The 26990-nt window shown below is 34.1% G+C and overlaps 1 protein-coding gene across 1 annotated transcript in view; it reads left to right on the top strand.

The window, feature by feature from the left end:
* The window catches only part of EIF3E (eukaryotic translation initiation factor 3 subunit E), a 44348-nt gene extending 20291 nt beyond the window's left edge, over positions 1-24057 (top strand). Inside the window, exons 8-13 of the mRNA XM_080802464.1 lie at positions 8161-8287; positions 9116-9217; positions 10487-10596; positions 22029-22131; positions 22419-22553; positions 23869-24057. Coding sequence (XP_080658590.1) covers positions 8161-8287; positions 9116-9217; positions 10487-10596; positions 22029-22131; positions 22419-22553; positions 23869-23907 — 616 coding nt within the window. The 3' untranslated portion in view covers positions 23908-24057. The remainder of the gene's footprint in view (positions 1-8160; positions 8288-9115; positions 9218-10486; positions 10597-22028; positions 22132-22418; positions 22554-23868) is intronic.
* Positions 24058-26990: the final 2933 nt, after the last annotated feature.

A 26990-nucleotide genomic window follows, 5' to 3' on the forward strand; every position in this document is an offset into this window, starting at 1 on the left:
AGTGGGAGAGGGAGAAGCAGGTTTCCCACTGAGCAGGGAGCCCATTGTGGGGCTCAGTCCCAGGACCCTGGGATCATGACCTGAGCCAAAGGCAGATTCTTATGACTGAGCCACCCAGGCACCCCTAAAGTAAATAAAATCTTTAAAAATAAAATAAATTTAAAAGAAAAGAAACTTTAGAAGTCAGTTTTAAAATGTAAAAAAAAAAAATTTAAATTCAATTAAATAAATAAACTTTGCAAAAGGTAATAATACAGAAAGGTAGATTATGCACCTGGGTGGCACTAGATGTTATAGGGATTTGTCTAATTTCCTAAAACTGGGAAATTGAAAATATATTTGGTAATTGACAAGTAGTAAATTGATTATAGTTGACTAATTTTTTAAAGAATAACTTAAAAACAAAAGTTTAGTGACTATTGAGTGGCATTGTTTCACATTTTTGCAGACTTTTCAATTTCTGGCATAAAATACATTTTTCCTACCTGATGTTATTTTGTCTGAAGGATATGAAGAAAACCTAGCCTTACACATACAGAGTTACAAAAAAGCTGTTTTAGTAGCCTTTTCAGATAGTTGTGAATATTCTTTTTTGGTAATCCAACAAAAGTCAACAAGTAGCAGTACTTTAAAAGTTATTATAAGTGGAATCGGAAACCTTATTCAGTTTTTTGAATCTCAGTGATACTGGTAGTCTGAACTATAATGGTCAGTATTACACCTTAATGGATCTTGTACCCGTGCCTATATAATATCATCCATTGGTTGTTTGGGAAATGTTAGATCCATGAGCTATGCAGGTATTCCAACTATGTTGACATACATACAATACTAAAAAAAAAAAAAAAACAAACACCCATTAGTATCACCACTAAATGTTATTAGAAAAGCCTCAACATACTGGTTAGTAGTCAAGCTCTTGGTGACATATTTTCCAAAATTCTTCTTTTTTAGGAAAGGTCTAATTTTACCATTTGTTTTTAAGTTTCAGCTCACTTTATTTTCTAGAAAATGTCTGCCAGATGCCCAGTTCTGAATAGCTTTGGTTTATCTGTGGTTCATTGTTTCAAGTAAAAATAGTGTTCTGTGAAAAAAAGCTTACAACTCAGTTGTACAAGTGCTTTTCATTACGATAACTGTGACACAGAAGTATATAGCAGAAGAGCATTACACATAGTTCCCATTAAATCATACATATTATTAAAAAGATTAGTATGCAGGGGTTGGGTTTTTTTTCTAATTAACAATCTGTACTGCCTAATCAAGGGCGTAGTTGCAACTTGCTTTTTTTTTTTTTAAATTGCAAGAGTGTGTAGTGAAAAAAAAAAAAAAAAACCAGTTACTACCAGCATAGAATAATGCCATTATCCTTGTTTGTTCTAAGGTACTCAGAGTGTCATTTGTTTGTTTGTTTACAATTCAGTGAATTTTAGTAACTTTGCCAAGAATTGGCATCATCACCATAGATCAGTTTTTGAACATTTTCAACTGCCCAATAAGAATCTTTATAGCTTTGGAACTTTTTTAAAACAGAAACAGCCTTTTAGCACAATGTGGAAAATAAACTGCTCCAGTAGGATTACAGCTTTCATTTTTCACTAAAATATTGTGCTTCCTCTTCACTCTGTAAGGTCAGGTTACCATCAGTAGTCTTCCTCAATAGAAATGTCTCCATGGCATGTTTTGAGTTTTGCTGATTCTGACTTTTTTCATATTAGATAGAATATACCTAGTTGGCTTGACAAATCATTGTTTCAGCCATTTTTCTAGGTTGTATATTCTTCAAGTGGCATAGCTACTAGTAAGGAGTGAGTAATTTGCATTTGTCTGTAGTTAGTATGTGCTTTTCAGTTATCTTTGATAAATAGTAAAAAGTGGTGAAGTTACTGGTGAAGTTATATTTTTCCTGCTTTCAATTTCTAATAGCACAGTAATACAATTAAATGTGGTTTATTGAGTATATTAATTGATAAAATTGTTAAATTGATAGTTTATGTAGATTGTGGACTTTAGGACTTGTGTAAAATAAAAAGTACTTTGTTGATAATTTATACTTTTGTCCTCGAAGTGAAAGTTTATGTGCCAGGGCAGGTTAAATAAAGTCTCTTACATCATATATATTACCATTTCTGCAGTTATGTATTCTGAATCCAAAATGGAGATGATTTACATATTTGAAAAATGTTGAACTTTTAACTGTAACTTTATATATAAAGATAAGGTATCAGGTGTAAGAGAAGTGTTCATAGAATATTAAAGAGATGAGGCTTTGCCACTAAACGTAGATGCTATTAGAGAATAGAATGCATTTGTAATAGAATGCCCTGGTTATTACTCTACAGCTGTATTACTCTACAGCTGCCACTAAACGTAGATGCTATTAGAGAATAGAATGCATTTGTAATAGAATGCCCTGGTTATTACTCTACAGCTGTAAAAAAAAACACTCCATTGAGTGTTTTCTAAATAAAAATAACAAACACCCTAAGAAATTTCAAGTTTTACTGTTAATAGTCAGCTGGGTAGTAGTCAGAAATTGTCCTGACTGACCTTTCCATCTTTATCTTTCCTATTTTCTAATTGTTACTGATGAGAAAATTCTTTTTCATATAGGTATTTTACCTATATTTTAGCTCAGGATGATGACCTTTACAGTTTCTGTCTAAAATATAAAATAAAATAAAGATGTATCCTCTGAAGTTCTATTAAGTGTCCTGCATTGTTTTTTTGTTTTTTTGTTTTGTTTTTCTTTTTTCTTTTTCTTTTTCTTTTTCTTTTCTTTTAGCCTGTCTTTCAGGAAATGCCCTTCTTTTTTTTTGAACCTATCCAAGCCTGCCTCTTTTTGAAGATCTAGTTCAGGTTAACGTCATCTTTCATGAAGTCCTGTATATTTTGCCTACTTTATATTTGATACTTAATTTTTTAATGTCTTTAAAATAAATAATTTACAATTGCTATTTTTCCTATTAGAGTATAAGCATATTTGAGGACAAAATTTTTATTCTCTATGTTCTTGTAGCATCTGGCACATGATGGCTACTTAAAGTATTTTTTTCATTTTGAGGTATTTTATCTTTTGATTACTAAATCATCTGACTTGCAATTCGAAAACCCTGTAAAAAAGTTCCGTAAAACTGTATAATTGGAGCAGGGTTGTACTAGAGAAAAAATATGCTAAACATTTTAAGGATCTATCATGAAATTATACTTCAGAACACAGTAAGTATCAATGCTCTTACCCCCCCCCCCCTTAAAAAATAATAGGGGTGCCTGGGTGGCTCAGTTGGTTAAGCGTCTAACTCTTGATCTCAGCTCAGGTCTTGATCTCAGGGTCTTGAGTTCAAGCCCCATGTTGGGCTCCACAGAGCCTATGGAAAAAAAAAAAAAGAAAAAATAATAAAATTAGATTTCAAAATAGGGGTGTTACAGCCTCTGTTCTTAAATAGTTTATAATCCAGACAAATAATACAAGAAATAGCCTGAGAACATATTTAACTAAGTACTGATAGTATTGTGCATTATAAACACAGGATAAGTATAACAACTACCAGTTAAGATCTGCAAAGGTTAGAAGAGTCCAGTAAAGATGAAAATTGACCCTTAAATTTCAGTTGACAGGAAGGGAGATGGTAAGAGTGAAATAGAACAAAAGAGCACAACACTCATATGTAGACTGTTAAACCACATCTGTCGTTTTGCTTGTATTTGAACTAAAGATTTATTTATTTATTTGACAGACAGAGATCCCAAGTAGGCAGAGAGGCAGGCAGAGAGAGAGGAGGATGCAGGCTCCCGATGCGGGGCTCGATCCCAGGACCCTGAGACCATGACCTGAACTAAAAATACATCATCACTAATCCTACAAGATTGTGAATGAAAATAACTTCGTAAGAGTCACTCTTAATCCCTACTCCCCTTCCTTATGTATTGATCTATGTAGGTGCATACATAGGAAGGATCACTTCTGTTCCACTAGGTATGGAGTCCCTGCTGTGTCTAGAAGTCAGGACCCATGGTAATACTATATATTAGGGATCTGGACCGTGAGCTGAATCTGGCTCACTGCCTTTTTTCTTAAGGCCTGTTATCTGTCTAAGAATGGCTTTTACGTTTTGAATGGTTGAAGAAGGGGCACCTGGGTGGCTCAGTCGGTTGAGTGCCTTTGACTCAGGTCATGATCCCAGGGTCCTGGGATTGAGCCCCACTTTGGGCTCCCTGCTCAGTGGGAAGCCTGCTTCTCCCTCTCTCCCCCGCCTTGTGCTCTCAGTCTCTCATTCTCTCTCAAATAAAATCTTAAAAAAAAATGGTTGAAAAAAGAAAAATATTTTGTGACATGTAAAATACGACACTACAGTTTTAGTGTCCATAAATTTTTATTGGAACACAGCCAGCATCATTGATCTATATAATGTCTTTGGCGGCTTTTAAACTGTAAGGGCAGAGTTGAGTTGTGACAGGGATCATATAATGTTGCACCCTTGTTGCTTCACACTGCTACTTAGTGATGCCATCGCACCGTTATGCCTGGCCGATGTTTCAAGGGCTCTGTGTATTGCCATACTGCACCACTTTATCACCAGTGCATACTCATCATGTCAGAACAAGAAAATAGGACTTCAGATACGATTTTAAAGCAAAGTGGAGTGGAGATTATTTTGTTTGAACGAGAAAGCAAAGCACTGAATTGACACTATAGGTATGCTAAAAGAATACAGTTTAATTCACATTGCAAGATTGTAAGCCCCCATTATAATCCAACTGATAGCAAAGCAACTATTAGGAAAATCAGAAATTTAAAACAATATTTCATCATAGCAGAATTTCCCCACAAAAATTAATGAAAATGAGGCTTCAAGCAGATAAGTTTCTAAGTGGCTTTTGTTTAGCCAGGTAAGGAAAGCCATTTACCAGTGGTGAGTCTAAATCATGTTCGGTTGCAGCAGCCAAAGAAATAATGTCCAGAGAAAATGAACTTGTTTAAAAATATTAGCTTTTTGGTGAGGACAGTTACTCGGAGTTGAGTTATCTGGAGCAACATCAGTCAATTAAAAAACAAGGCACATGATTTTTAGTGATTTTCCTTGGCTCTTGAGGAGTCAACAAATTTTACTAATGTGGCCCAGTTGTTGATTTGAGAAATCAGTGTTGGATTTGAAGTGACTAAAGAATATGCCATTATGAATAAATAGTCTGTGTGGAAGAGCTACAGGTGAAAATATTTTCAAAGTTGATAAAACACTAATTTAATACAACCCGAAGTGGAAGCTGCTAAGATGTCTTAAAACTTGGTGGCAAATATGTGTGGAGGAAAAAAAGGTTGTTAAAAGCCTATGGTTATTCATTACATTATTCGTCACCAGGTACTTTGTGGAAAATACTTGAATCTGTGGTGTGTTATTTCAGTCTTTCTGTCTGTCTTTCCTTCAAGAGAGTGAGTGAGCAGGGGGGAAGGGCAGAGGAAGAGGAAGAAGGAGAATCTTAAGCAGGCCCCACACCCAGCATGGAGCCCAGCCATGTCAGTCTCACCACCCTGAGATTGTGCCTTGAGCTGAAATAAAGAGTTGGACGCTTAACTGCCTGAGCCACCCAGGTATCCCATGTGGTATATTTTTGAACCATTTTTGTCAACAGTGAGCTGCTTTTGCTCCTGTGGACTTAACTGTTATCAGTCCATGAATTTTTGTCAGAAATAGAATATCTTGGCTTTCTCTACTTAACAACAGGTAGGTGGCTTAGCCTTAGCAATGGCTAAGATTGGATTTTTTCTGAATGAGAAAAATTGCCCTCAGACATTATTTTCAAGCCTTGGGTGGCTCTGGAAATCAACTTTTGCTGTAACTTGTTAATATTTCTTAATTCACCCTAAAATTACTAAACAAAATAGTATTTATATGGAAAACTATATTGCAGTAATCACTTCAGTGACAATTAACATAGCATAGAATAACAAGAAATGTCCAGCTGCTTTATGTTTTCTGTTCTTTCACATGGTAGAACAAGAAAGGAGACCTTCATTCCCACACAGATTTGCCGCAGATATATTTTTTAAGCTCAAATTATAATTCCAGAAAGTTTTAGACCTCATTGTAAATACAAGGGAAATTTCCATATTTCAAAATTCACTTAACTGTGCTGTTGAATTGGAAGTGATTTATCTGCAGTGTAATATACCCTGAGGGACAATATGAAAAGAAGAAATGAACAGTTCAGTAATGCCTTCCAGGTGATAAGTATGATAAATTAAAATCATATTTGTATCAATTGATACCAGTTTTTGGTAGTACTAGGTTCATGAAAAACATTTACAAAGACTGAGTATGTAAATTTTCATTATAGAACAGCATTAAGAGAAACATTTGCAATAAATTTTAGTGTTAGAATTTCTAACTTTGAATGCAATTAAGCAAAATTGTCCCCAGTAGATAAATGCTGTTCTTCTCATTAGTAGATAAATTATAAAAAAATCATACTCCACTCTTAATATTTTGAGTTTTATCAATAAAATGTTTTGGAAATTTGTTTTCTTTTCATATAAGTACTTGTGCAATGTTTTCAATTATGCCCCCTGGCCTGCAAAACCTAAAATATTTATTATCTGGCCTTTTACAAAAGTTTTGCTAACCCCTACCATATACTCTCAAAAAGAGTGGGATATGATTCCCAAGAAGTTATCCTCCATTAAAAACAGTGAAGATACATGTGATGCAGTGATACAAATCTAGGATAAGTAAAATATGTTTAACATTTTATACAATAAATTTAGTTTTTTAAACCGTATGGATAAGTTTATGAGTTCCAGAAATGCTTACTAAAATTACTTACTTCAAAATCAGTATTGAGAAAAATAGTTAGCCTTTCCTGTGCTTGCACATGAGGTCTCTGGCAAGAGAGTATTGAGACAAAGAATTATTCTGAATGAAGATTGCAATTTAAAAATTTCTACCTGAAAGTCAGGCATAATATTTCAGATAATGAAAGTTTGGCTGATTTATTTAGTCATTTTTTCCTAGAAATTGGTTTATTCTTGAGTGGGTGTTGATTCTTTTTATTCCCTGCCTTATTTAGAGGGAATTTAAGGAGAGACTAAACATTAGCTGTTGGACTACTGTCAGATTCTGGTGTCTTATACGGAGTTCAAACAACATTTTATGGGGAATCTACAGTGTGATGAAATATAAAGGTTTATTAATACCATAGTTGAGAAGAATCTGGAAGATAACGATATCTAAGCTGGATCTTGAAGATGGCTAGAGTTTAGGCTTTCAGAGGGATGTGTTTGGGAGAACAGTCCATGGAGTGAGCTTTAAGTGAGAAAAATGAGAAGCAGTCAATGATGGTTTGGTGGGAGATGAAGCTGGGTGGTACTTTGGGGTTTATATATTCAGTCAAGAGAAATGGACTTTATTGACATGTATTTCCAAGGTTGGCATAGTGCCTGACACTCAGAGGTACTTCTTGGATAAAAATTAGGGAGCTATTTAAAGAATTGAACGGGAGGAATACAACATAAACACCAAATGACAGAGGATGGCCAGCTGCTGATGTTCAGACTAGCAGGATTTGTTAAATATTAGCAATGGCCCTGTTGATATTTGTCTGACATATAATCCTTCTTTTCTAATTCCCAGTGCTACCAAGTTAACCAAAGCCTTATAATACTTTAACAGTTTACTTTTTCCTGTAGTTTTCAGTCTTTCATCATCAGAATCTTTATTTAAGTGCCTCATTTTCTGATTATGATGACTGATTTACACACAGAAGGTTTTGACACATTTTTTCCAAAGAGTGAATGACTGAAAGCCATAGCTTAGCAGTCTTTGGAACAGATAGACAGCACATATAGGGGCCTTCCAAAATCCTTTTACTCAACAATAATAATAGGATTATTTACCTCTGAAGTGAGTCTGGCAATTCACTTCATACTGGGGGGTTACAAGCTGGCATTCTCTGCAGACTTCTGCTTTTTCATTTCCTTGAAAGTGATAGTCCTTGTAATATCATTAAGTGTTTGCAGTTACACGTTACTGAAGCAGTGCAGTGTAATGGGCTGTTCAAGTGTTTCTTTAAATCACATGTGGTTAATTACAGATTTAGAGAAACTGGGTAAATTACTAATATTAAATTTAAAAAATATTAAAGTTATTTATATTTTTACGTTAGGTATCTTAATGCAATTCAGACAATGTGTCCACATATTCTGCGCTATTTGACTACAGCCGTCATAACAAACAAAGATGTTCGGAAACGCCGACAGGTGCTAAAAGATCTTGTTAAAGTTATTCAGCAGGTAAAAACTAAAATCTTTATTGCGTTTTATAAGTCTGTCCAAGCTAGATGTAGTATCTGTTCCTAGAGTAACACTCATAATTCTTAAGGTAAAAATGTTTGAAAAATAGGAGAAAGGATACATCGAGAAAGAGGAACCCAAGATACTCAGATGGGCATTTACTTTCTTTAATTCTAAGATATACTTACATTAGATGTGGTATGAATGAATACTGATCCTTGCGAGGTGGATACTTTATACACTGTATATTAGTGTTGTCTTTATTGCAAAGAGTGAAGGAGATGTGGAGCCTGGCACTGTTTGTTGGGAGATGGCTTACCTACATAATTCAGAGTAATGATCTTTACATAGGATACAATAATAGTAGTCCCCAAGTTGTACAAAAGCTGCAGCCCTACTGATTGGTTTTTAGTGAGCTTCTCAGCAATAACTGTGGGTTAGAAAAAAAATTATTTGACCTAAGAATGAATTAAATACAAAAAGACAAATTCAGCAGTGTATGAATACCCTCATACTTAGAGATGTTCTTCAGTATTTATTGACTAAGGGAGACTTTTGGTAATAGAGAAACTTGAAAGCCTTTGGAATGGTTCTCATCCTAGAATGGTTCTCTAGGATGAGAATTTAGAGAACTCAGTCTGGAAGGTATTATAAGCTTAAGGTGTCACCTGGAATCAGGGTATGAGCAGTTGCTTTGAGATGACACAGGGTAATTGGTTAGAAATTAATGGTAAAGGAAGAGAAAACAGGAAGATTGAGATAGTCTAAGGGCAGTCTACCAAACCGTGTTGAATCTGATCCAGCTTGACCTTTGGCTTAATTTTACAGGAGTCTTACACATATAAAGACCCAATTACAGAATTTGTTGAATGTTTATATGTTAACTTTGACTTTGATGGGGCTCAGAAAAAGCTGAGGGAATGTGAATCAGTAAGTATGAATTTTTACTTATAAATTAATAACATTCTTTAATGTTTGGATATTGTAAGTTAACTTGCAGTGTTTTATTAAAGGAATTATATATCAAACAGTCTTAAAATGATTGTTTAGAAATGTGCTGGGGTAATGACATTTTTAATGTTATTGCCATATGTGTATCCCTTTTGTTAGTATTTTTTTAAAACTTTGGCGGCATTATATATTCACACATACACCCGTAATTCCATGTCTTATCCTATATGAGTAAATGTGTGAAGTATGTATTTATAAGATCATATAGAATTGCACATCCTAACTGTGATTCTCAATTTGTTTCATAAGTGCACCTATCTTTAGAATTTTTCACACGATTGTACTTAACATTTGCTATAAACCAGTAAAGTTATAAGGGCATGAATTTTGTAACAATAATGTCTTCTGTTGATTGGTAGAACTTGAGCAACTTGAAGAGTTAGATTTCTGGGGTTTTATTATGTTAGAGTGCAAAGTTTTAAGAAATTAAACTAAAAACTTACCTTTTAAATACATTTACCAAATCCATCAGTTGTTAGTTGTCAGTTTCATTTTTGAACCCAAACGTTAACACAAATATAAAGAGTTTATTGAAGGACTAAGATTTTATTTCTCTAAGGAAAAGAAAATTATCATGTAAGTATAATTTCAGAGGTGACTTTCACACATTGGACAAAATATAAAATGGACTCCAATGTGGTAATTTGTGTTCATATAGTTATATGCGGTGTTACTATATATTGGTGTATATTTGTTAAATATACACTAATGAAGTTAAAATATTCTCTTTTAATTATGATACCGTCTGTGGAGTAGGAGCCACCCCTTGAATTTGTTTTCCTTTGTCTACTCCCAGGTCTACTTACTTCACAGAAATATGCTTATTTTTAGTCTGTTGTAACTATTTTAAGAAGCTAGAAAAGATATGTTATCTACAAAGAATTTATATAGGGTAATGGACAGGACAAAGCTCCTTTGTCACAAGGTTGCCCAAGTCATCAGTAGAACAAGAAAACATGGCAGTGCTTCAGGTTTTTTCTTGCAGCATTCATTTACTACTTTAAATTGTTAGAGACTTGAACATAGTATTCTAGAAAGTGCTATGGTGTATAGAACTTGTGATATTAGGTGAGAGAATTCTAGTAACTGGAACAATAAGTAAAGCATACAGGAAATACTTTGGGTCACATTTTTGAAAATTGCTTGTCTGTGCTATTAATTTTTTTTTGTTATATTTTACATACGTAGGTACTTGTGAATGACTTCTTCTTGGTGGCTTGTCTTGAAGATTTCATTGAAAATGCTCGTCTCTTCATATTTGAGACTTTTTGTCGCATCCACCAGTGTATCAGCATTAAGTAAGAACACCCTGATTTGATTTGTATTTTTCTACTTTTAAATTCCTGGAAATTTCCATTGACTATAAAATTATACTTAATAGGATTCTAGTTAATTGGATTTTTATTTTATTTCCCTTTGCTTTAGAAGAAAAAGAAAACAATCTGATAGTGATTTATTAAAAATCCTAACTTTTGTTTTTATTTGGGAATGCTTCAGACTCAGAAATACCTTCTTTAGCTTCTCTGTGTGTGGCAAAGCATGATTTTTGAAAATGGTAACTTCAAGGCAGTATTATGATTGTCACTTAACCTTTTTGAAGAGTACTGTTATGCCCTGTGTAGAGAGAAAAATGAAATAGACAGTTTTAGAATGGTTTCAGCAGGAGTTCAAATAAGGAAGAAGTTAGTGAATCAGGAATACTGTTGAAAGACCACATTTGGTAATCATTTCAGTTAATTGAGTTTGTTTTATTTAATTATATATTTGAATTCTCATATAGTAAACTCCTGTGACATCCTAAAATGTTGAAACATGGAAAGTATGGTGAATTTCAGTTGAAATTTTCTTTGTTGTGTGAGAAAATTATTGGCGGAAAAATTGTGAAACTTATATAACCTATTAGAAACTAATTTTACATATTAGAATTTGAAAAATAACTAGCGCCCTTTTGGCCACAGATGAAGTCAAACAGTAAATATGCTCCATAAGTGTTTAAAAAATTACTTTAATGTTTGCCTCTTTGGAATTGTGTGTAGACCAGAGTTTTTCTTCAGTGCCATTTGTTTTTGCTGAGGCATCCGTACTTGTTTGCCTAATTTTAGGGTTGTTATTGAAGTGGTTTTTTAGAGTTAGAAGTATAGTGCAATCATGGGGCTTTTCCTATGGGAATTAAAGCCTTGAGCAGTTTTATTAGTACTTTATTATAGCTAGCAAACATATAATTTAAAAAATCTGATTCTCTTAAAGAATACATGCAAATTCCTAGTATGTCATTGGTTGTGAAATAAAGAGATGAATCATATGTGGGATGCTAATGGACAATAGATAACTGAATTCATGCACTGCCTTTTTTTTTTTAAGTTATATAATTCAACCTTGTGAAAGAGGGATGCTAATATTTTGTTTTTTCCTTGTGGACTTCCCCCCACTTCTTAGGACAATATGTTCACTTGGGTGTTTTGTTTTGTCTAGAACTTATTTAATTATCCCTGCTGTGACACTTTTGAAAGCAAATTCTCCTTTTTATATCTTTAGCACCTAGTATACTAAGTCTGTACAGTATAGGTGTTCAGTAAATATTTGTTAAATGAATAAATTATTTTCTTTATATTAGTGAGTTTGTATTTTTGTCCATGATAATGCTTTCTCACTTTGGTGTTTGCTTCATGAGGAAGAAGGTTTGTTCCAGTTCTGACTTGTTCCCTTTCTTAACCCTGGACCTTGTATTCATTATTTTATGTTTATGAGATTCAGTTTACCATGTTTAACAGTAAAATAAAGTATTTGTCCTGTGTACTCAAGAGAGAAGTACAGCTCAAAGGAGGTTAATGGAGTGGATAATGCTTCCAGAAGCTTTTATGTGACTTTATCATTACCTAAGAATTTTTTAAAGCTGGTATCAGTGTAGTTTTTCTGTTTTTCTTTGATTGCTGTAGTTCTTTGATTCCTGTAGTTTTTCAAAGTTTTGGACAAAGTCTAAAGCATTTTCAGACTAAAGTTCTGGTGACTTTCTCAAAGTCCAGAAATCTTTTCTCTTTTCCAATGATAGTGTTTCCTTTTTATTTTAGTTGTTTAAATATTTTTAGCTACCTTTGGAATGTTTTCTAACTCAGGTGATTTTGAATGCATGTATTAATGCATTTTCTTCAAATATTAAGAAAGAATTTTAGAGTTGGAAGAAATCTTAGAGAGTTTCTGATCCAGTAGTGCACAGTTACTGAATCAACAATAGGAGTTTTTTCTGCAGCAATGGAAATGCTTTTATATCTACATCGTTCAGCGTAGTAGCCAATAGTCATTTGTGGCTTTTGAGCACTTAAGTGTGGCTCAGGTTTCAAGTTCTAGAACCATAGTTTTTAAATTGTGTGTGTGTGTTACAACTTGTTTTCGGATGTGGCATTGTATGTGTGTACATCTGTGTAAGTCAATTCAGAGCCCCTTCATGCTGTTCAACCTATATCTCTGTTCAGCTTTCCTCCTGATGGCCAAAGCACTTCTGTGGACCCCTAAGACTTCTGGAAACACCGTTTTTAAAAAAAAGAAAAAAAAATCCAGTACAACTTCTTTGTTTTCTAGTGGTTTTGTAGCTCCTTATTTATAGCTGGGAAGCTTAAGGCTCAGAGACAGTAAGCTGCTTAGGTCTTATTTAATGACAGAACCTGGACTAATAGGTCTCTGACATTCATTGTATTGTACATCACTATAAATTCTTTTCTTTTTCATTGTGCACAATTGATATTTTTAGAAATATCAGATTTAGACTTAATTTGTCATTAGTCTTTTCACTGAAAGCCAGAGGATAAAGATGGAAACCGTAAGTCATTGTTTAACTTTGTGCCTCAGAATCAATTATAGAGTTTTGTTTTACAAATATAGATTTCCCTGAAGCCACCTCAGACTTTTTACGTCAGATTTTCTGAGTATGCTCTGCTATGATGTGTAACAGAGCTCCTATACTCTACCTTCAGAGTGGTTATTGCGAAGCACATCCGGGATTTAAGAACCTGCATCAGATTGCCAATTTCTAGGTCACATATTTACAGCCTATTAAAGTAATGAAAAGAAAAATCAGTGATTTAATATTTTTAGTGTATAAAGAATGAGGAAGATGGGGCAAAGCAGAATATATAGCTTCAGGTGAAAAAAGAAGTACTCATCTTAGACCAACAATGAGATCTCTGTAAGGTTATTGGCAGGGGGAGGGTGTATCTAGTAGAACTTAGTCCAGGGTTTAGATTTGTTGTTCTGTTTGTTTATTTGAGAGAGAGCTTGCAAGCAGAGGGGAGGTGGCAGGGAGAGAGAAACAATCTGAAGCAGACTCTGTGCTGAGTACGGAGTTCCCTAACACGGGACTTGATCTCATGACCCTGAGATCATGACATGGGCTGAAACCAAGAGTTGGACAGCCAACCTATGTCACCCAGGTCATGATCTCCTGGTTGTGGGATTGAGCTCTGCACGGCGGAGTCTGCTTCACATTTTCTCTCCCTCCCCGAGTGCTGCCACCATGCCCCCCCCACTCCTATGCACCCTTCTCAAATAAATAAAATCTTAAAATTAATTAATTAATGAAGACTGAGCCCAATCCCTAAAAATCTGAAATTTTCTCTAGAAAGAAATCTTGACTGGCATCTCTTATTTTTTTAAAGTGTCTGTAAATAATTCTAATGTAAAACCTCTTTTATTAATTAGACGTTTTATTTTGAAATGGTTATAGATTCACATGCAGTTGTAAGAAATAATAAAGAGATCCCCTTTGTTCTTCACACAGTTTCCCATTTACACAGTTCACATTTCCAATATAACATCTTGGAATAACATCTCGCAAACTATAGTAAAATATCACAACCAGCATGTTGACATTGATACATTCTCATCTATTAACCATTTCTGTAATTTTGTCATTTTTAAGAATATATAGAAACTTTTTAAAAAGCTAATGTTCGTCCTTCCAGAGAGGATAAATACAATATGTATCATGATTATGATGTAATTAGTAATAGCAGTATAACAGGTACAGGTGTTCGAAGAAGGGAATATTACAAATGTGAATGAGTGGCTCTTCTGGCCAAGCACTGGTTAGAAGGTAGGGAGCACACTCTCAGAGCTTTAAGTCCAGAAGAAGAAACATACTAAATAAAGATAAAATTACAAATTATGATAGATATTTTGAAGAAAAATATAGAGTAATTAGAATGACATGGACATAATTTGTGTGTTGGAAAATCAGAGAAGTAATTTAGATTGAAGCTTCAGTGAAGCCTGATAACCCACTGAATGGAATATTTTTAAGCTGCAGAGTACACTTTTTTCTACTATATACTAATTATGACAAATTATTCATTATTTTGTGCTGACCTATCTTTGCCTCTAATTAATTTAAAATTATTTGATATTCTATCTTTTGGAGGGTAAAGAGGGAAGGGTTTATCTCTGTCCTCCTTTCTGTCCAACCAGTGGACACATTTTAAATTCTGAAGAGAATAGTGCATATTATAAAACCAATGGTTGTTTATTGAACAACTCTTTCTATTTGTGATTTGGAACATTCTCAGTTGATAGGTTTCTTGACTAACGGCCGTAAGCACATATGATAGTCATATCTTTATAAAAATGCATATTAAGAATGTTTTTATCAGTTTATATACAACCTTATAGATTTGTAGGATAAGTTACCAATCTGTTTACCATAAAGTATGCAACATCTGTCAAAAAAGATTACTATGATGGGATTTAATTTAGTATAGCTGAATAGTTTATCAGATATGGTGTGTGTCTGAAATGTAAAAGCTGTTCTAGAATAATTCTTGGACCGGTTTTCAATTATAGATAAAAACAAAGTATGGAAGTAATATTTTGAATGTGTGTGATAAACATGTTGGAGCATACATTTATATTAACTTTTCTTTAGTGAGTTTGGCTTTTCACAAATGAATGTATTTGCCAACAACTCTTGCGTTTCTTTAAGTTATGAAGTCATTCTACTTTTTGCTTATTTTATTAAGTAACATTTTAGGTCTTCCTATTTTTCTTAAAGTTCTTACTACTACATAGCAATTTATATTCATAATTATACTTCCTGATATTAAAGAGAAATAAAGGTACATTTCCAGATGGAGATAATATAGTTGCAAAAGCCTTTTATTATTTCTGTGTTAACTATAAAGTAGTATGTGGCATACCTCAGACATGTTGTGGGTTTGGTTTCAGGCAACTGCAGTAAAGTGAATATCACAATAAAACTAGTCAAATGGAATTTTTGGTTTCCTAGTGCATATAAAAGTTGTGTTTATACTGCCGTCTTTTAAGTGTGCAGTATAGCATTATGTCTAAAAAAACCAATGAACATGACCTTAATTAAAAATATTTCATTACTAAAAGATGGTAACCATTATCTGAGCTTTCAGTGAGTCATAATCTTTTTGCTGGTGGAGGGTCTTACTCCGATTTTCGTGGCTACTGACTGATCAGGGTGGCGATTGCTGAAGATTGGGGTTGCTGTGACAGATTCTTAGGACAGCAGTGAAGTTTTCTATATCTATTGGCTCTTCCTTTCACATATGATTTCTCTGTAGCATGTGATACTGTTTGATAGCATTTTACACAGTAGAACTTTAAAAATTGGGAGTCCGTTCTCTCACACTGGCCGCTGCATTATCAACTAAGTTTATGTAATATTCTAAATCCTTTGTTGTCATTTCCAATAATCTTTACCAAGAGTAGATTCCATCTCAAGAAACCACTTTCTTTGCTTATCCGTAAGAAGTAACTCCTCATTTGTTAGTTTTACCACGAGATTGCAGCAATTCAGTCCCATCTTCAGGTTCCACTTCTCATTCTAATTCTTTTCCTATTTCCACCACATCTGCAGTTACTTCCTCCACTGAAGTCTGGAACCTTTTGAAGTCATCTATAAGGCTTGGAATTAACTTCTTCCAAACTCCTGTTAATATTGCTATTTTGACCTCTTCCCATGAATCACAAATGTTCTTAATGGCATCTTAGTGGAGAATCCTTCCTTGAAGGTTTTCAGTTTACTTTGCCCCGATCCATCCAAAGAATCACATCTGTGGCAGCTATAGCCCTAGGAAATGTATTTCTTAAGTAATAAGACTAGATATTACTGCTTGATCCATGGACTGCAGAATGATGTTTTAGCAGGGACAAAAGTAACATTAATTTCATTGTAGATCTCCATCAGAGCTCTTGGGTGAGCAGGTGTATTGTCAATGAGTAGTTATATTTTGAAAGGAATCTTTTTCCCTGAGCAAATCTCAACAGTGAGTTTAAGATATTCAGTAAACTATTTTGTAAACAAATTTGCTATCAGACATGCTTTCTTGTTCCATTTATAGAGCACAAGCTGAGTAGATTTGGCATAATTCTTAAGGGCCCTAGGATTTTTGGAATGGTAAATGATTGGTTTCAGCTTAAAGTCTCCAACTGCATTAGCCCCTAATAAGCGAGTTGCCTGTCCTTTAAGGCTTTGAATCCAGGCATTGACTTCTCCTTTCCAGCTATGAAAGTCCTAGGTGGCATCTTCTTCCAGTGTAAGGCTATTTACTCTACCTTGAAAATCTGTCGTTTGGTGTAATCTGGATAACTCATTGTAGCTTCTACATTAGCAGCTTCATCTTGGGTACTTTTATGTTACAGAAATAACTTCCTTCCTTAAACTTCGTGAACTAATAACCTCTACTAGTTTCAGACTTTTCTTCTGTTGCTTTCTTACCTCTCTCAGCCTTCATAGAATTGATGAGAGTTAGGGCTTTGCTTTGGATTAGGTTTTGGCTTTAGGGAATGTTGTTGTGCCTATTTTGATCTTTTTTTAAAACCACTGAAAATTTCTCCCTATCAGCAATGAGGCTTTTCACTTCTTATCATTCATGTATTCACTTGAAAAATTATATTTTCCCCCATTAATTTGAAATGCTACCCGTATCATATTTTCTTTCTTATTTTTTTTATAAGATTTTATTTATTTGTCAGAGAGAGCACAAGCAGGGGGAGTGGCAGGGAGAAGGAGAAGCAGGCTCTCTGCTGAGCAAGGAGTCCAATGTGGAACTAGATCCCGGGCCCCTGGGATCATGACCTGAGCTGGAGGTAGATGCTTAACCCACTGAGCCACCCAGGTGTCCCTGTTTGTTGTCTTTTTGATAATAGCCTTTCTAATATGTGTGAGATGATATATCACTTAGTTTTGATTTGTATTTCCCTAATATTTGTGATGCTGAGCATCTTTTCATGTACCTGTTACCTGTCCATACGTCTTCTTTGGAAAAATGTCTATTTTTTAGTCAAATTACTTAGGGGTTTTTTTTGCTATTCAGTTGTTAGAGTTCCTTATATATTTTGGGTATTAACCTCTTAGCTCTATCATTTGCAATCTGTTTTCCCATTTGTTGGTAGCTTGCCCTTTCATTTTGTAGATAGGTTCTTTTGCTGGGCAGACTCTTTAGTTTGATAGAGTTCTCCTTGTTTATTTTTGCTTTTGTCATTACTTTTGGTGTCAGATCAAAAAAATTGTTGCCAAGACTGATGTCAGGGCGCTTACCACCTGCATGTTCTTATAGGTATTTATGGTTTCAAGTCTTACGTTCAAGTCTTTAATCAGTCTTTAATCCATTTTGAGTTAATTTTGTTTATGGTGTAAGATAGTAGTCCCAATTTTAGTCTTTTGCATGTGGCTGTCCAGTTTCCCCAACACCATTTATTGAAGAATATATAATCAAAGAATATACAATTACCCATTGTATTCTTTGCTCCTTTGTTGTACATTAATTCAACATATATGCATGGGTTTATTTCTGGGCTTTTTATTCTGTTCCATTTGTCTATTTTTATCAGTACCATAATATACTAATTAGTTTTGATTAGTATAGCTTTGTATTATAATTTAAAATCAGGATGTGTGATACCTCCACCTTTGTTCTTCTTGCTCAACATTGCTTTGGTTATTTAGGGTCTTCTGTGGTTCCATATATATTTCTTATTTAACATATTCAATATCTTGTTGCATCACTTGAGAAAGGAGTGCTCATCAACTTAAAGATATGTATAAGGGATATTTACACAAAATATTTAAATGTCTGTTTTAAGCTGCCTGTAGACAAGGTTGAGATTTTCTATACAATCTGAATAATCAGGAAATTGTTTTTGTGCTTAAGATCTTGATCAAATAGATCTTTTTCTCAAAATTCTTTATTTTGATATATTCTGTCTTTAAGTTTATTGATAAGCTGAATTATTTTAAATATAAGCATTAACAGGGTAGCATAAGCCAACGTTTGCTCTTTAAGCTTTAATAGGATTTTTATTTTTATTTTTAAATCTTTACTATTTTCGCATAAAATCAGTAGGCTGTAAGAAATGTCACTTTTGAGGATTTCTGTCATTTAATTTCTTTTATTCTGTGTATTTTCCTGTTATTTAAAAGAAACTGGACTGTTGCCACATTCTTTAATTCACTCTCAGAATGATTGGTAGCCTAGATAACCTGAGATGCCATCAATAATTTACTAATACTTCTTGGACCTTTTTTCAGGTTTTGCTTTGACCTGATTTAATACATAAAGGATCAACAAGTACAATGCAAAGCAGTAAATCCCCAAAGTCGGATTATGGGTCAGAGCTTGCATATAGATATTTATGGTCCTTGATGCATATTGCCATATTGCCCCAGCCATGTTGGAATATGAGACAAAGTATGGATGTAAAGAAAGGAAGGATGAAGAATTCTATGTGGAGTTATTATGCACAATAGACTTTTCTCTCTTTTATGTTAAAAATCTGACCTTAAATATTTCCTTAAATAATATCTCCCCAAGCCTCCAGACTAGAATTAGTAAACTCTTTTGCATCGCACATAGCTTCTTCTACTTTTTTATCTTTATACTTAGAATAGTTTATATATTTCGGGGATGAAGTGACTGTCCTCTATTCCCCATCCCCCAGCGTAAACTTTATAACAGTGGTGAATAGGCTGTCTTTTGTCATTAGTATCTAACAGTTCATATTTTGTTGAATGAATGGCAAGGAAAAAAGACAATTGATTTGGTTTGGCTGGCATGTGGTACTCATGGGGGAGAATAATGAGAGGTTGGAAAGTGAGGTTGTAGCTAAATTGTAGAGAACCATGAATGAGAAATTTAGAAGTTTGGATTATATTGTTTTGATAGAAGGGCTTTGTTAAAGTTTTGAAAGGAATTTGGGCATAAACTGGTTAGTTGGCAATTATGTAAAATAGATTTAGGAGAGACTAAAGAGGTAGATTAGTTAAAAAACTGGGAAATAGTAGTGGAGCCTGGACTAGGGAGTGACCAATTTAGGAACCATACAGTAAATGTTTATTACTTGCCTCCTGTAAACTGGGCATTGGTGCTGATTGCTGGATAGATAGCAGTGAACAAAGAAGCTATCGTTCATGCTCTTCAGTTATATATACAGTGTATCATGAAAACAGATTCAACAGAAAAAACTACAACTTTTATGACTGCTCCAAAGAAAATAGAGGGGCTGTGAAAGTATCAAATAGATATGTTACCATTTGCAGAGGTGTCTTGGAAGGCTTATGAGGGTACTGATTTAGCAGAGACTCATTTAACAGCTAGCTAAATGAAGAAGAAGGTGGATGAGCCTTTTAAGCAGATGACAAAGTATATGCAGAGGCCCCAAAGTGATTAAAAAGTTGGCATGTTTAATGAACAGAGAGGTTTAGTATGGCTGGTGGAGAGGAGTCCTCCTTGTAAGAGTAGAATGATTAGATAAGAGGCAGTGGCTTAAAGAAAATTCTAAGTCTTCTCAGTTGTATATGGCAGCAAGAAGAGGAATCCAACAGATGACCTAGGCTTCAAAACTAAATGTTTCATTAAAATATTACTTTCTTAACAACCCTCATAAACAGGTTTTATATTATAATTAAAAAACACATTTATAATACCAACTCCACATAATTTGTAGCTTATTGGGAATACTTTTTCTGCTCTTTAAAACAAAATATAATGATCTTAAACATTGGAGTTTTAATATATTTAGTAGTTTCTTTTGTGTTTTTCAGAGTAAAAACTGACCTCACTTTAAAGAGTTGTGTTTTGGAGGGATGTAGGAGACACACAAAAGATAAATTGCTATAGGACGTGTTAAAATAATGAGTATATTTTGGAAAATCTGTTCCTTACCTTTAGAGTTGAGCTTTAGGTTAGAGTATCAGATACTTGCTAACTATAGCAGTGCAGAGACAATGAAATTTACACATTTTTAAAATAAGTCAGGCACTAGCAGGAAACACCCCTATGGGAATTTTTACCAGTCAAAAAAAAAAATGCCTTCTTGTTCAAGTAAATTGACACAATTCTCTATTTTTAGTAGCTTAAATAAAAGGAGGTCTAGTGGAGAACAGTGATAAAGAGAATAAAATGAAATCCATGAAATTGAAATAATGGTCACGGATTAATTGTTCTTTATTTTTGCTAAGAATGTGTACTTAGAACAAAATTGATCGCAAAAACACAGAGAACAAAATTTTGATCACATAAATCTAGGGAGTTTTATGGTTGAGTTAGCCCGTATTCATCATCAAGATGTTTTTAACTCAAAGCATATTTTAAGGATAAATTTTAAATGACTATATCTTTGTAGACTTAGTTTGTAATTATTTTATTGATAACCTAACTTAATTTTTACATTTTGAGTGAAATTCTATTAACTCTTTTTCAGTAGATGTATAAAATAGGAATAGCATAGATATTATTCACATAAGGGTATTTTTTATTAACTAGGTTATTTGGGTTGGAAGCTCTGGAATTACATAATTATGTGATTGCCAGTGTCTTGACTACATTTTAAAATCAGAAAGGCTATCAGATGAGGAATTTTAGTTTATAATATTCTGAGGAAAGATTTTGTTACTGATATTCTAGTTCTCTTCATCAAATGAATGGTAACATTAGAGGGCCTGATAAGTGTATAATGTCTTCAATGAAGAGAGGTGAAAAGAGAACAGTTAATGTTGAAACACCCATATATGCATACATATACACTGTATACTCTTAAATACTATGCATGCCTACTCTTCTCTCAGCTGGGTGATTTACTTACTACTGCCGAGGGGTGCCTTTGTTAGTCCTGATAAATTAAAAGAGGCCTGTAACGGCCTCTTTTTCAACCAGATCATCTCCCTTGCTCCTTTCCCACTCTCCCTCTTTTTCATTCTGTGTATATGTGTGTCTTTCTCTTTCCTTGGAAATTCAGTGGCCACTTAGGTTATATAATGTGCAATTCCCAGAGTGTCCTCAGAGTTTGCAACATAAATATATACACTAGCCCTAAGATTTGATTATTTCATTGTATTATACTTATCACTGATGTTCCTTGTAGTAGATTTAATTTGTGTAATCATTATGCATCATAAAACCTTTTCCTCCCTTAAATCATTATTAGTGGAGCACCTGCTAAGTGTAAGGTGCTGTTCTAGAAGCCAAAGATTTCTGTAAATGTGGAATATGGTCCCCTTTCCTCAAGGATCTGACAGTCTGGTTGGTGAATCGGGATAGGTCTTGCACGGTACAACATAATAGCGCAAACGTGAACAGTGCCGTTATTGAGTCCTAGTATTCGAAAGAAGGTGATCCATAAATACCTGAAAGTCTCTATGCAGAGTGTGCTTCAAAGACTGTGTACATGAAACTAAGTTTTTAGACTCCATTGACAGTATTTTTACTTTTTTCATCAGCATGTTGGCAGACAAACTGAACATGACTCCAGAAGAAGCTGAAAGGTGGATTGTAAATTTGATTAGAAATGCAAGACTGGATGCCAAGATTGATTCTAAATTAGTGAGTATTAAATTAGTTATACTACTTCTGTAAGTTGCTGACTCTTTTATACTTTTCTGGGTATTTTTCATTAGGACATTTTGTTCTTTTCTGTTAATAATTTTTGCTTTGTGTTAAGGCAGCAGCAGCCACCTTTTTGTTGTTGTTGCTGGATGAATATTGTCATCTCTGTATAGTGCGTGAAAATGTGTGCAGTAGTCATGTAGTATTGCAGTGTCATGCTCATGACCTACCTGGGAAACTCAGTTGTAACATTACAGGATCAATTTCCCTCTGTCTCATTTTAGGGTCATGTGGTTATGGGTAACAATGCAGTCTCACCCTATCAGCAAGTGATTGAAAAAACCAAAAGTCTTTCATTTAGAAGCCAGATGTTGGCCATGAATATCGAGAAGAAACTTAATCAGAATAGTAGGTCAGAGGTAAGAACCTTACATTTTCTGTTTTGTCTGGAATTTAGCAATGACATAAGTATTTTACTGGACTTCATTTGAGAACATACTAATACATTGTTTATTCCTGATTTTGTATTTCTAATTGGGGGTGTGAACATTTTTTTAAAGATATATTACTAAACTGAAAAGAATTTTTCTTAAGTGTATTATATGTGTTAGTTAAGGAAACTGAGAAAATTGTGTTCCTAGTTTATTATATCTGTTTTTCTTTTCTTTCATTCTGCCTGTGTGACTTCATTGACTCCTTTCCTAAGGGTTTACAGCACATCATTTTGATACTAGCATGTGATAACTTATATATGTAGAGTTCTTTCAAGTGGTTGAAATTTGTGTTCTTTTTAAGTCTGAAGAAATACTTTTACAAAAATGTTGGTCTTATTATCTATTAGTGTTGATCTTTAAAAACTTGATTTTATCTGATATTCATATTTAACTATGTCAAAAAAATATATCCCCACTTTGGTTAATTGTGCATGTTAGATTTTTTTTTTTTTTTTTTTTTTTTAACAGAGAGAGAGATCACAAGTAGGTAGAGAGGCAGGCAGAGAGAGAGAGGGAAGCAGGCTCCCTGTAGAGAGCCCAATGTGGGGCTCGATCCCAGGACCCTGAGATCATAACCTGAGCCAAAGGCAACGGCTTAATCCACTGAGCCACCCAGGCTCCCCGTGCATATTAGATCTTGAAGGAACTTGATTGGCCTTGTAATTTTGGAATCCCAGACCAGCTTTAGTTCTTTTTAGCCATTATGATTATGTGTAACTAGAGCATAGGAAGTTGTTTTTTTTTTTTTTAGGAGACAAAACAGCTTCTTCCTAAAATAGGTGGATATTCAGTGACCTCATGTGATTAAAGTTTTAGCAAAAGATTCGTGTCCTTTGAATAGTTCTTCAATTTTTAAAGAGAGGAAGAATTGGGAAATTATGTTTATGCCTTTTCCAACCAAGTCCAAAATAATTCAACCTAAAACAGCTTTTATATAATGTTCTTTTTTGTATGCCTGAGGATCAATTTGTATTGACTTTCATTACAGTACTGGTGATACTGTCATTGTTACACTTTATAATTGGTCAAAAACTGGTTTAGATGGTATTTTGATGTGTTTTTTTGGTTGTTGTTCTAAGTAGCATAATTGACATTTAGAAATTATGGAGGTTGTTAAAATCTTAGAGAGTGGTTTTGGGCTAGAATAGTAAAAAGGAATTGCTAATATCACTTTTTTCTAAGCTAGCATTTTAGGAAGTACTTTCTTCTCACCTTGTACATTTCTCTTTGTGTGTTCTAGGCTCCTAACTGGGCAACTCAGGACTCTGGCTTCTACTGAAGAACTGTGTAACGATAAAATGAAAAAACTATAAAATAAAGATGAATTAATAAAACCATTATATAAAGGGTTACCTACATTTATGAACAATTAACGTATTAGAGCATAAATTTGGGGGAATTTGAATAAAATTGGCTGTGTTTCATTTTATCTTGCTGTGAATTTCCTTGTATATCCAAGACTGTGGTTTTTTAACTTTTCGTTTTGGAATAATTGTAGATTCACAGGAAGTTGCAAAAATAAGAGAGAGAGGTGTCATGAACCCTAAACCTATTTTACGTGTGTTTGTATCTGTGTTACTGTAATACATTATCACAATCAGAATCTAGACATAGGGACATTGCGTGTAAATAGCTCTATGCCATTTTATCACTTGTGTAGATTTGTGTAGCCTTCAGTACAGTCAAGATAAGGAACTATCTTCTTTTCTCCACCATCATGATGTGTGGGCTCGGCTGTTCCTCACCATGTCTTTTCACAAGACCTCAGATCAAGTGATTCCTGGCCAAGGAACAAAAGCAGAATCATCACATTCCCCATGGGATTCAATTGGTAATAAAATCAGGTACAACTCCAAGAGGAGGCATTGGAAAAGAAGCAGGCTGGGTCTATAAGGGATCACACATGAGGTGGCACATATTTATGTTAAGTGAAGGTCACATGCTCATATCCTGTCACTCTGTTAACATCACTGCTACCTGAACAATAGACATTTTTATGGGGGAAATGATTTCTCTGTTACTACTTCTGCACCAGTAGGTTGGTTCAATAGTCAATATGTGAGACATTTTGTTCAGGAAAAAAAAAAGATAAAGAACTGTCATCATTATGAACTTCTCCCTCTGTGGTCATACCTACCTCTACTAGTTTTAACCCCTAGCAACCACTAATCTGTCTTCCATCTCTATAATTTGTCATCAGTAAAATATTTTAGAAATGGAATTATACAATGTATGATTTTTTTGAGTTTAACTTTTTCTACTCATAATGACCTTGAGATCTATCCAAGTGTTGCATATATCAGTACTTTTTTCCCATTTATTGCTAAGTCTTTCTCCATGGTATTGAGGTACCACATTGTTTAACCATGAACCTTTAGAGATTATGGTTGTTTCCAGTTTGGGGCTAGCACAAATAAAGCTGCTGTTTCTTAATTTCTTAAAGTGGGCAACTACAAAGACTTAAAAGGAGTATAAGCTAAACTTTATAGATGACTTCTTGAATCTTGCAAATGCGTGCATGCACACGCACACATGCACACACTTGAACACGTTTTACTGGATACCCAAGATCTTTAAATATATAAAGCTCTGGTTGGGTCTCCTTTACACAGAAGTGGTTTGATTTTCACTTTGGTTGTTGAACTAAAACCTAGTCAGACAACATTTCTGTTTCTGAACTCAAAAAGTGGTACAAGGGTTGGAGATGCGTGCATACTGGGTTTTTATTTGGCATCTGATCAGGTCACCTTCACCCCGCAGTTAAGTTTAGAGAATATGGACCAGATTTGGTCCATGTGCTGTGGTTTCAGATCCCTGGTTTATGGTATTGGTTCTACTAAACTAGCCCAAATGTGCTGAAGTAAAGGGGAGGGTTGCTGGTTACGGTAAGCCAAATGCTGATTTTTTTTATTCCTATCTAGGCAGTGTTGTGAAAATGCCAACTTCAAAGGATCATCTATAATACAAAATGGTCAAGGTTCATAGAGGAAGTACCAAAAAGGGGCGTATCCGTAACTAGATCAAAACAGGCCCATCTCACCTTGAGTACAATAGCTAACAACATGAATCAGAAGTATAGATACATAAGAAATAGTTACACAAAACTAGATAAAATTACATGTTATTCGAGCTATACAGAAATAGGAAGTATGTTAAGGTGCCTGTTTCCTTCTTCACCAGTGATCCAAAGACAAAAAGTTCTTAGAAGCATCATTAATGACTTTATCTTAAGACTATAGCTCAACCAAACCACATTAATGGCAAGGATTTCTAGGTGATTACATGGCGGTTAAAAGCAAGTCTAACAGTTGTTTGATGTGCTTTAGTGGACCAGTAGGAAAAAACCCAAGGAGGAAAGATAGGAAGCTAATATGCATTTACTGTGTGTCAGGCATTTTCACATTTATATATCTGAAAAATTTTAAGAATGAAAGCTAACATTTGAGTGCCTCACTTTTGCCTGGAAACACTGAAATTTGGGTGTTAATATTTGTATATTATTGATGAAGAAACAGATGGTTACTCTATGTCCCACGTACTAAATGTTAAAGCAATAAATTGAATATAGGCTTTTTCAGTTATAGCACACTGCCCCTTCTTACATCATTATTGCCTTAAATTTACAAAGGTTTAAGTGGTGTATGGTAAGTGGGTTGTAAAGGAGGATCTTGATCCATAAAACTGTTCAAGTCTCTTGGCACCATTATCTTCAAATGAGAGTAAAAGATGTTCTATTTTTTTTCCACCAGTATAATCATTGGATACTAGTGATCCCACCAAAAAAAAATCTATTTGGAACTGACAAAACTTTGATGAACATCTCTTTGATTTTTTTCTATTTATGGTTTACTCCGTCAGGGTTATCCATTATATGAATAATTAATGTTCACTTTTCTGCCACTTTTTGCTTTTCACATATTGCTGCCCTTTGAACTTGAAAGATGATACCACTATAGTTTACTAGTGTATCAATGAGAAAAAAATACATAATGACTATTTTTACACATTACCTATACTTGTTTGTTGTTAAAATGTATTCTTGAAATTTGCATGGAAACAAATTACCTCGTTCTGGATTTAATCATAACTTTTGATAACAGGTAAACTGTCCCAGTAAGATATTGAGCACAAATGACATAGTGATTCATTTTCTTTTTTGTGTTCTCTTATTTCCATTCAATAAATAGACCTTTGTATGTGTCAGTAACATTTACAGGCACTGGGAACACATTGAAGAGCAAGAGCCCATGAGGCTTACATTAAGTAAATAGTTTCTTGTGTATTTTTAAAAAAGTTTCTATGCATTCCTAAGCATATATGTTTATGCTTTTTAAAATATGAAATACATAAAAGAAAAACCAA

Source organism: Martes martes, assembly GCF_963455335.1.
Source record: "Martes martes genome assembly, chromosome: 4".
NCBI classification, from domain to species: Eukaryota; Metazoa; Chordata; class Mammalia; order Carnivora; family Mustelidae; genus Martes; species Martes martes.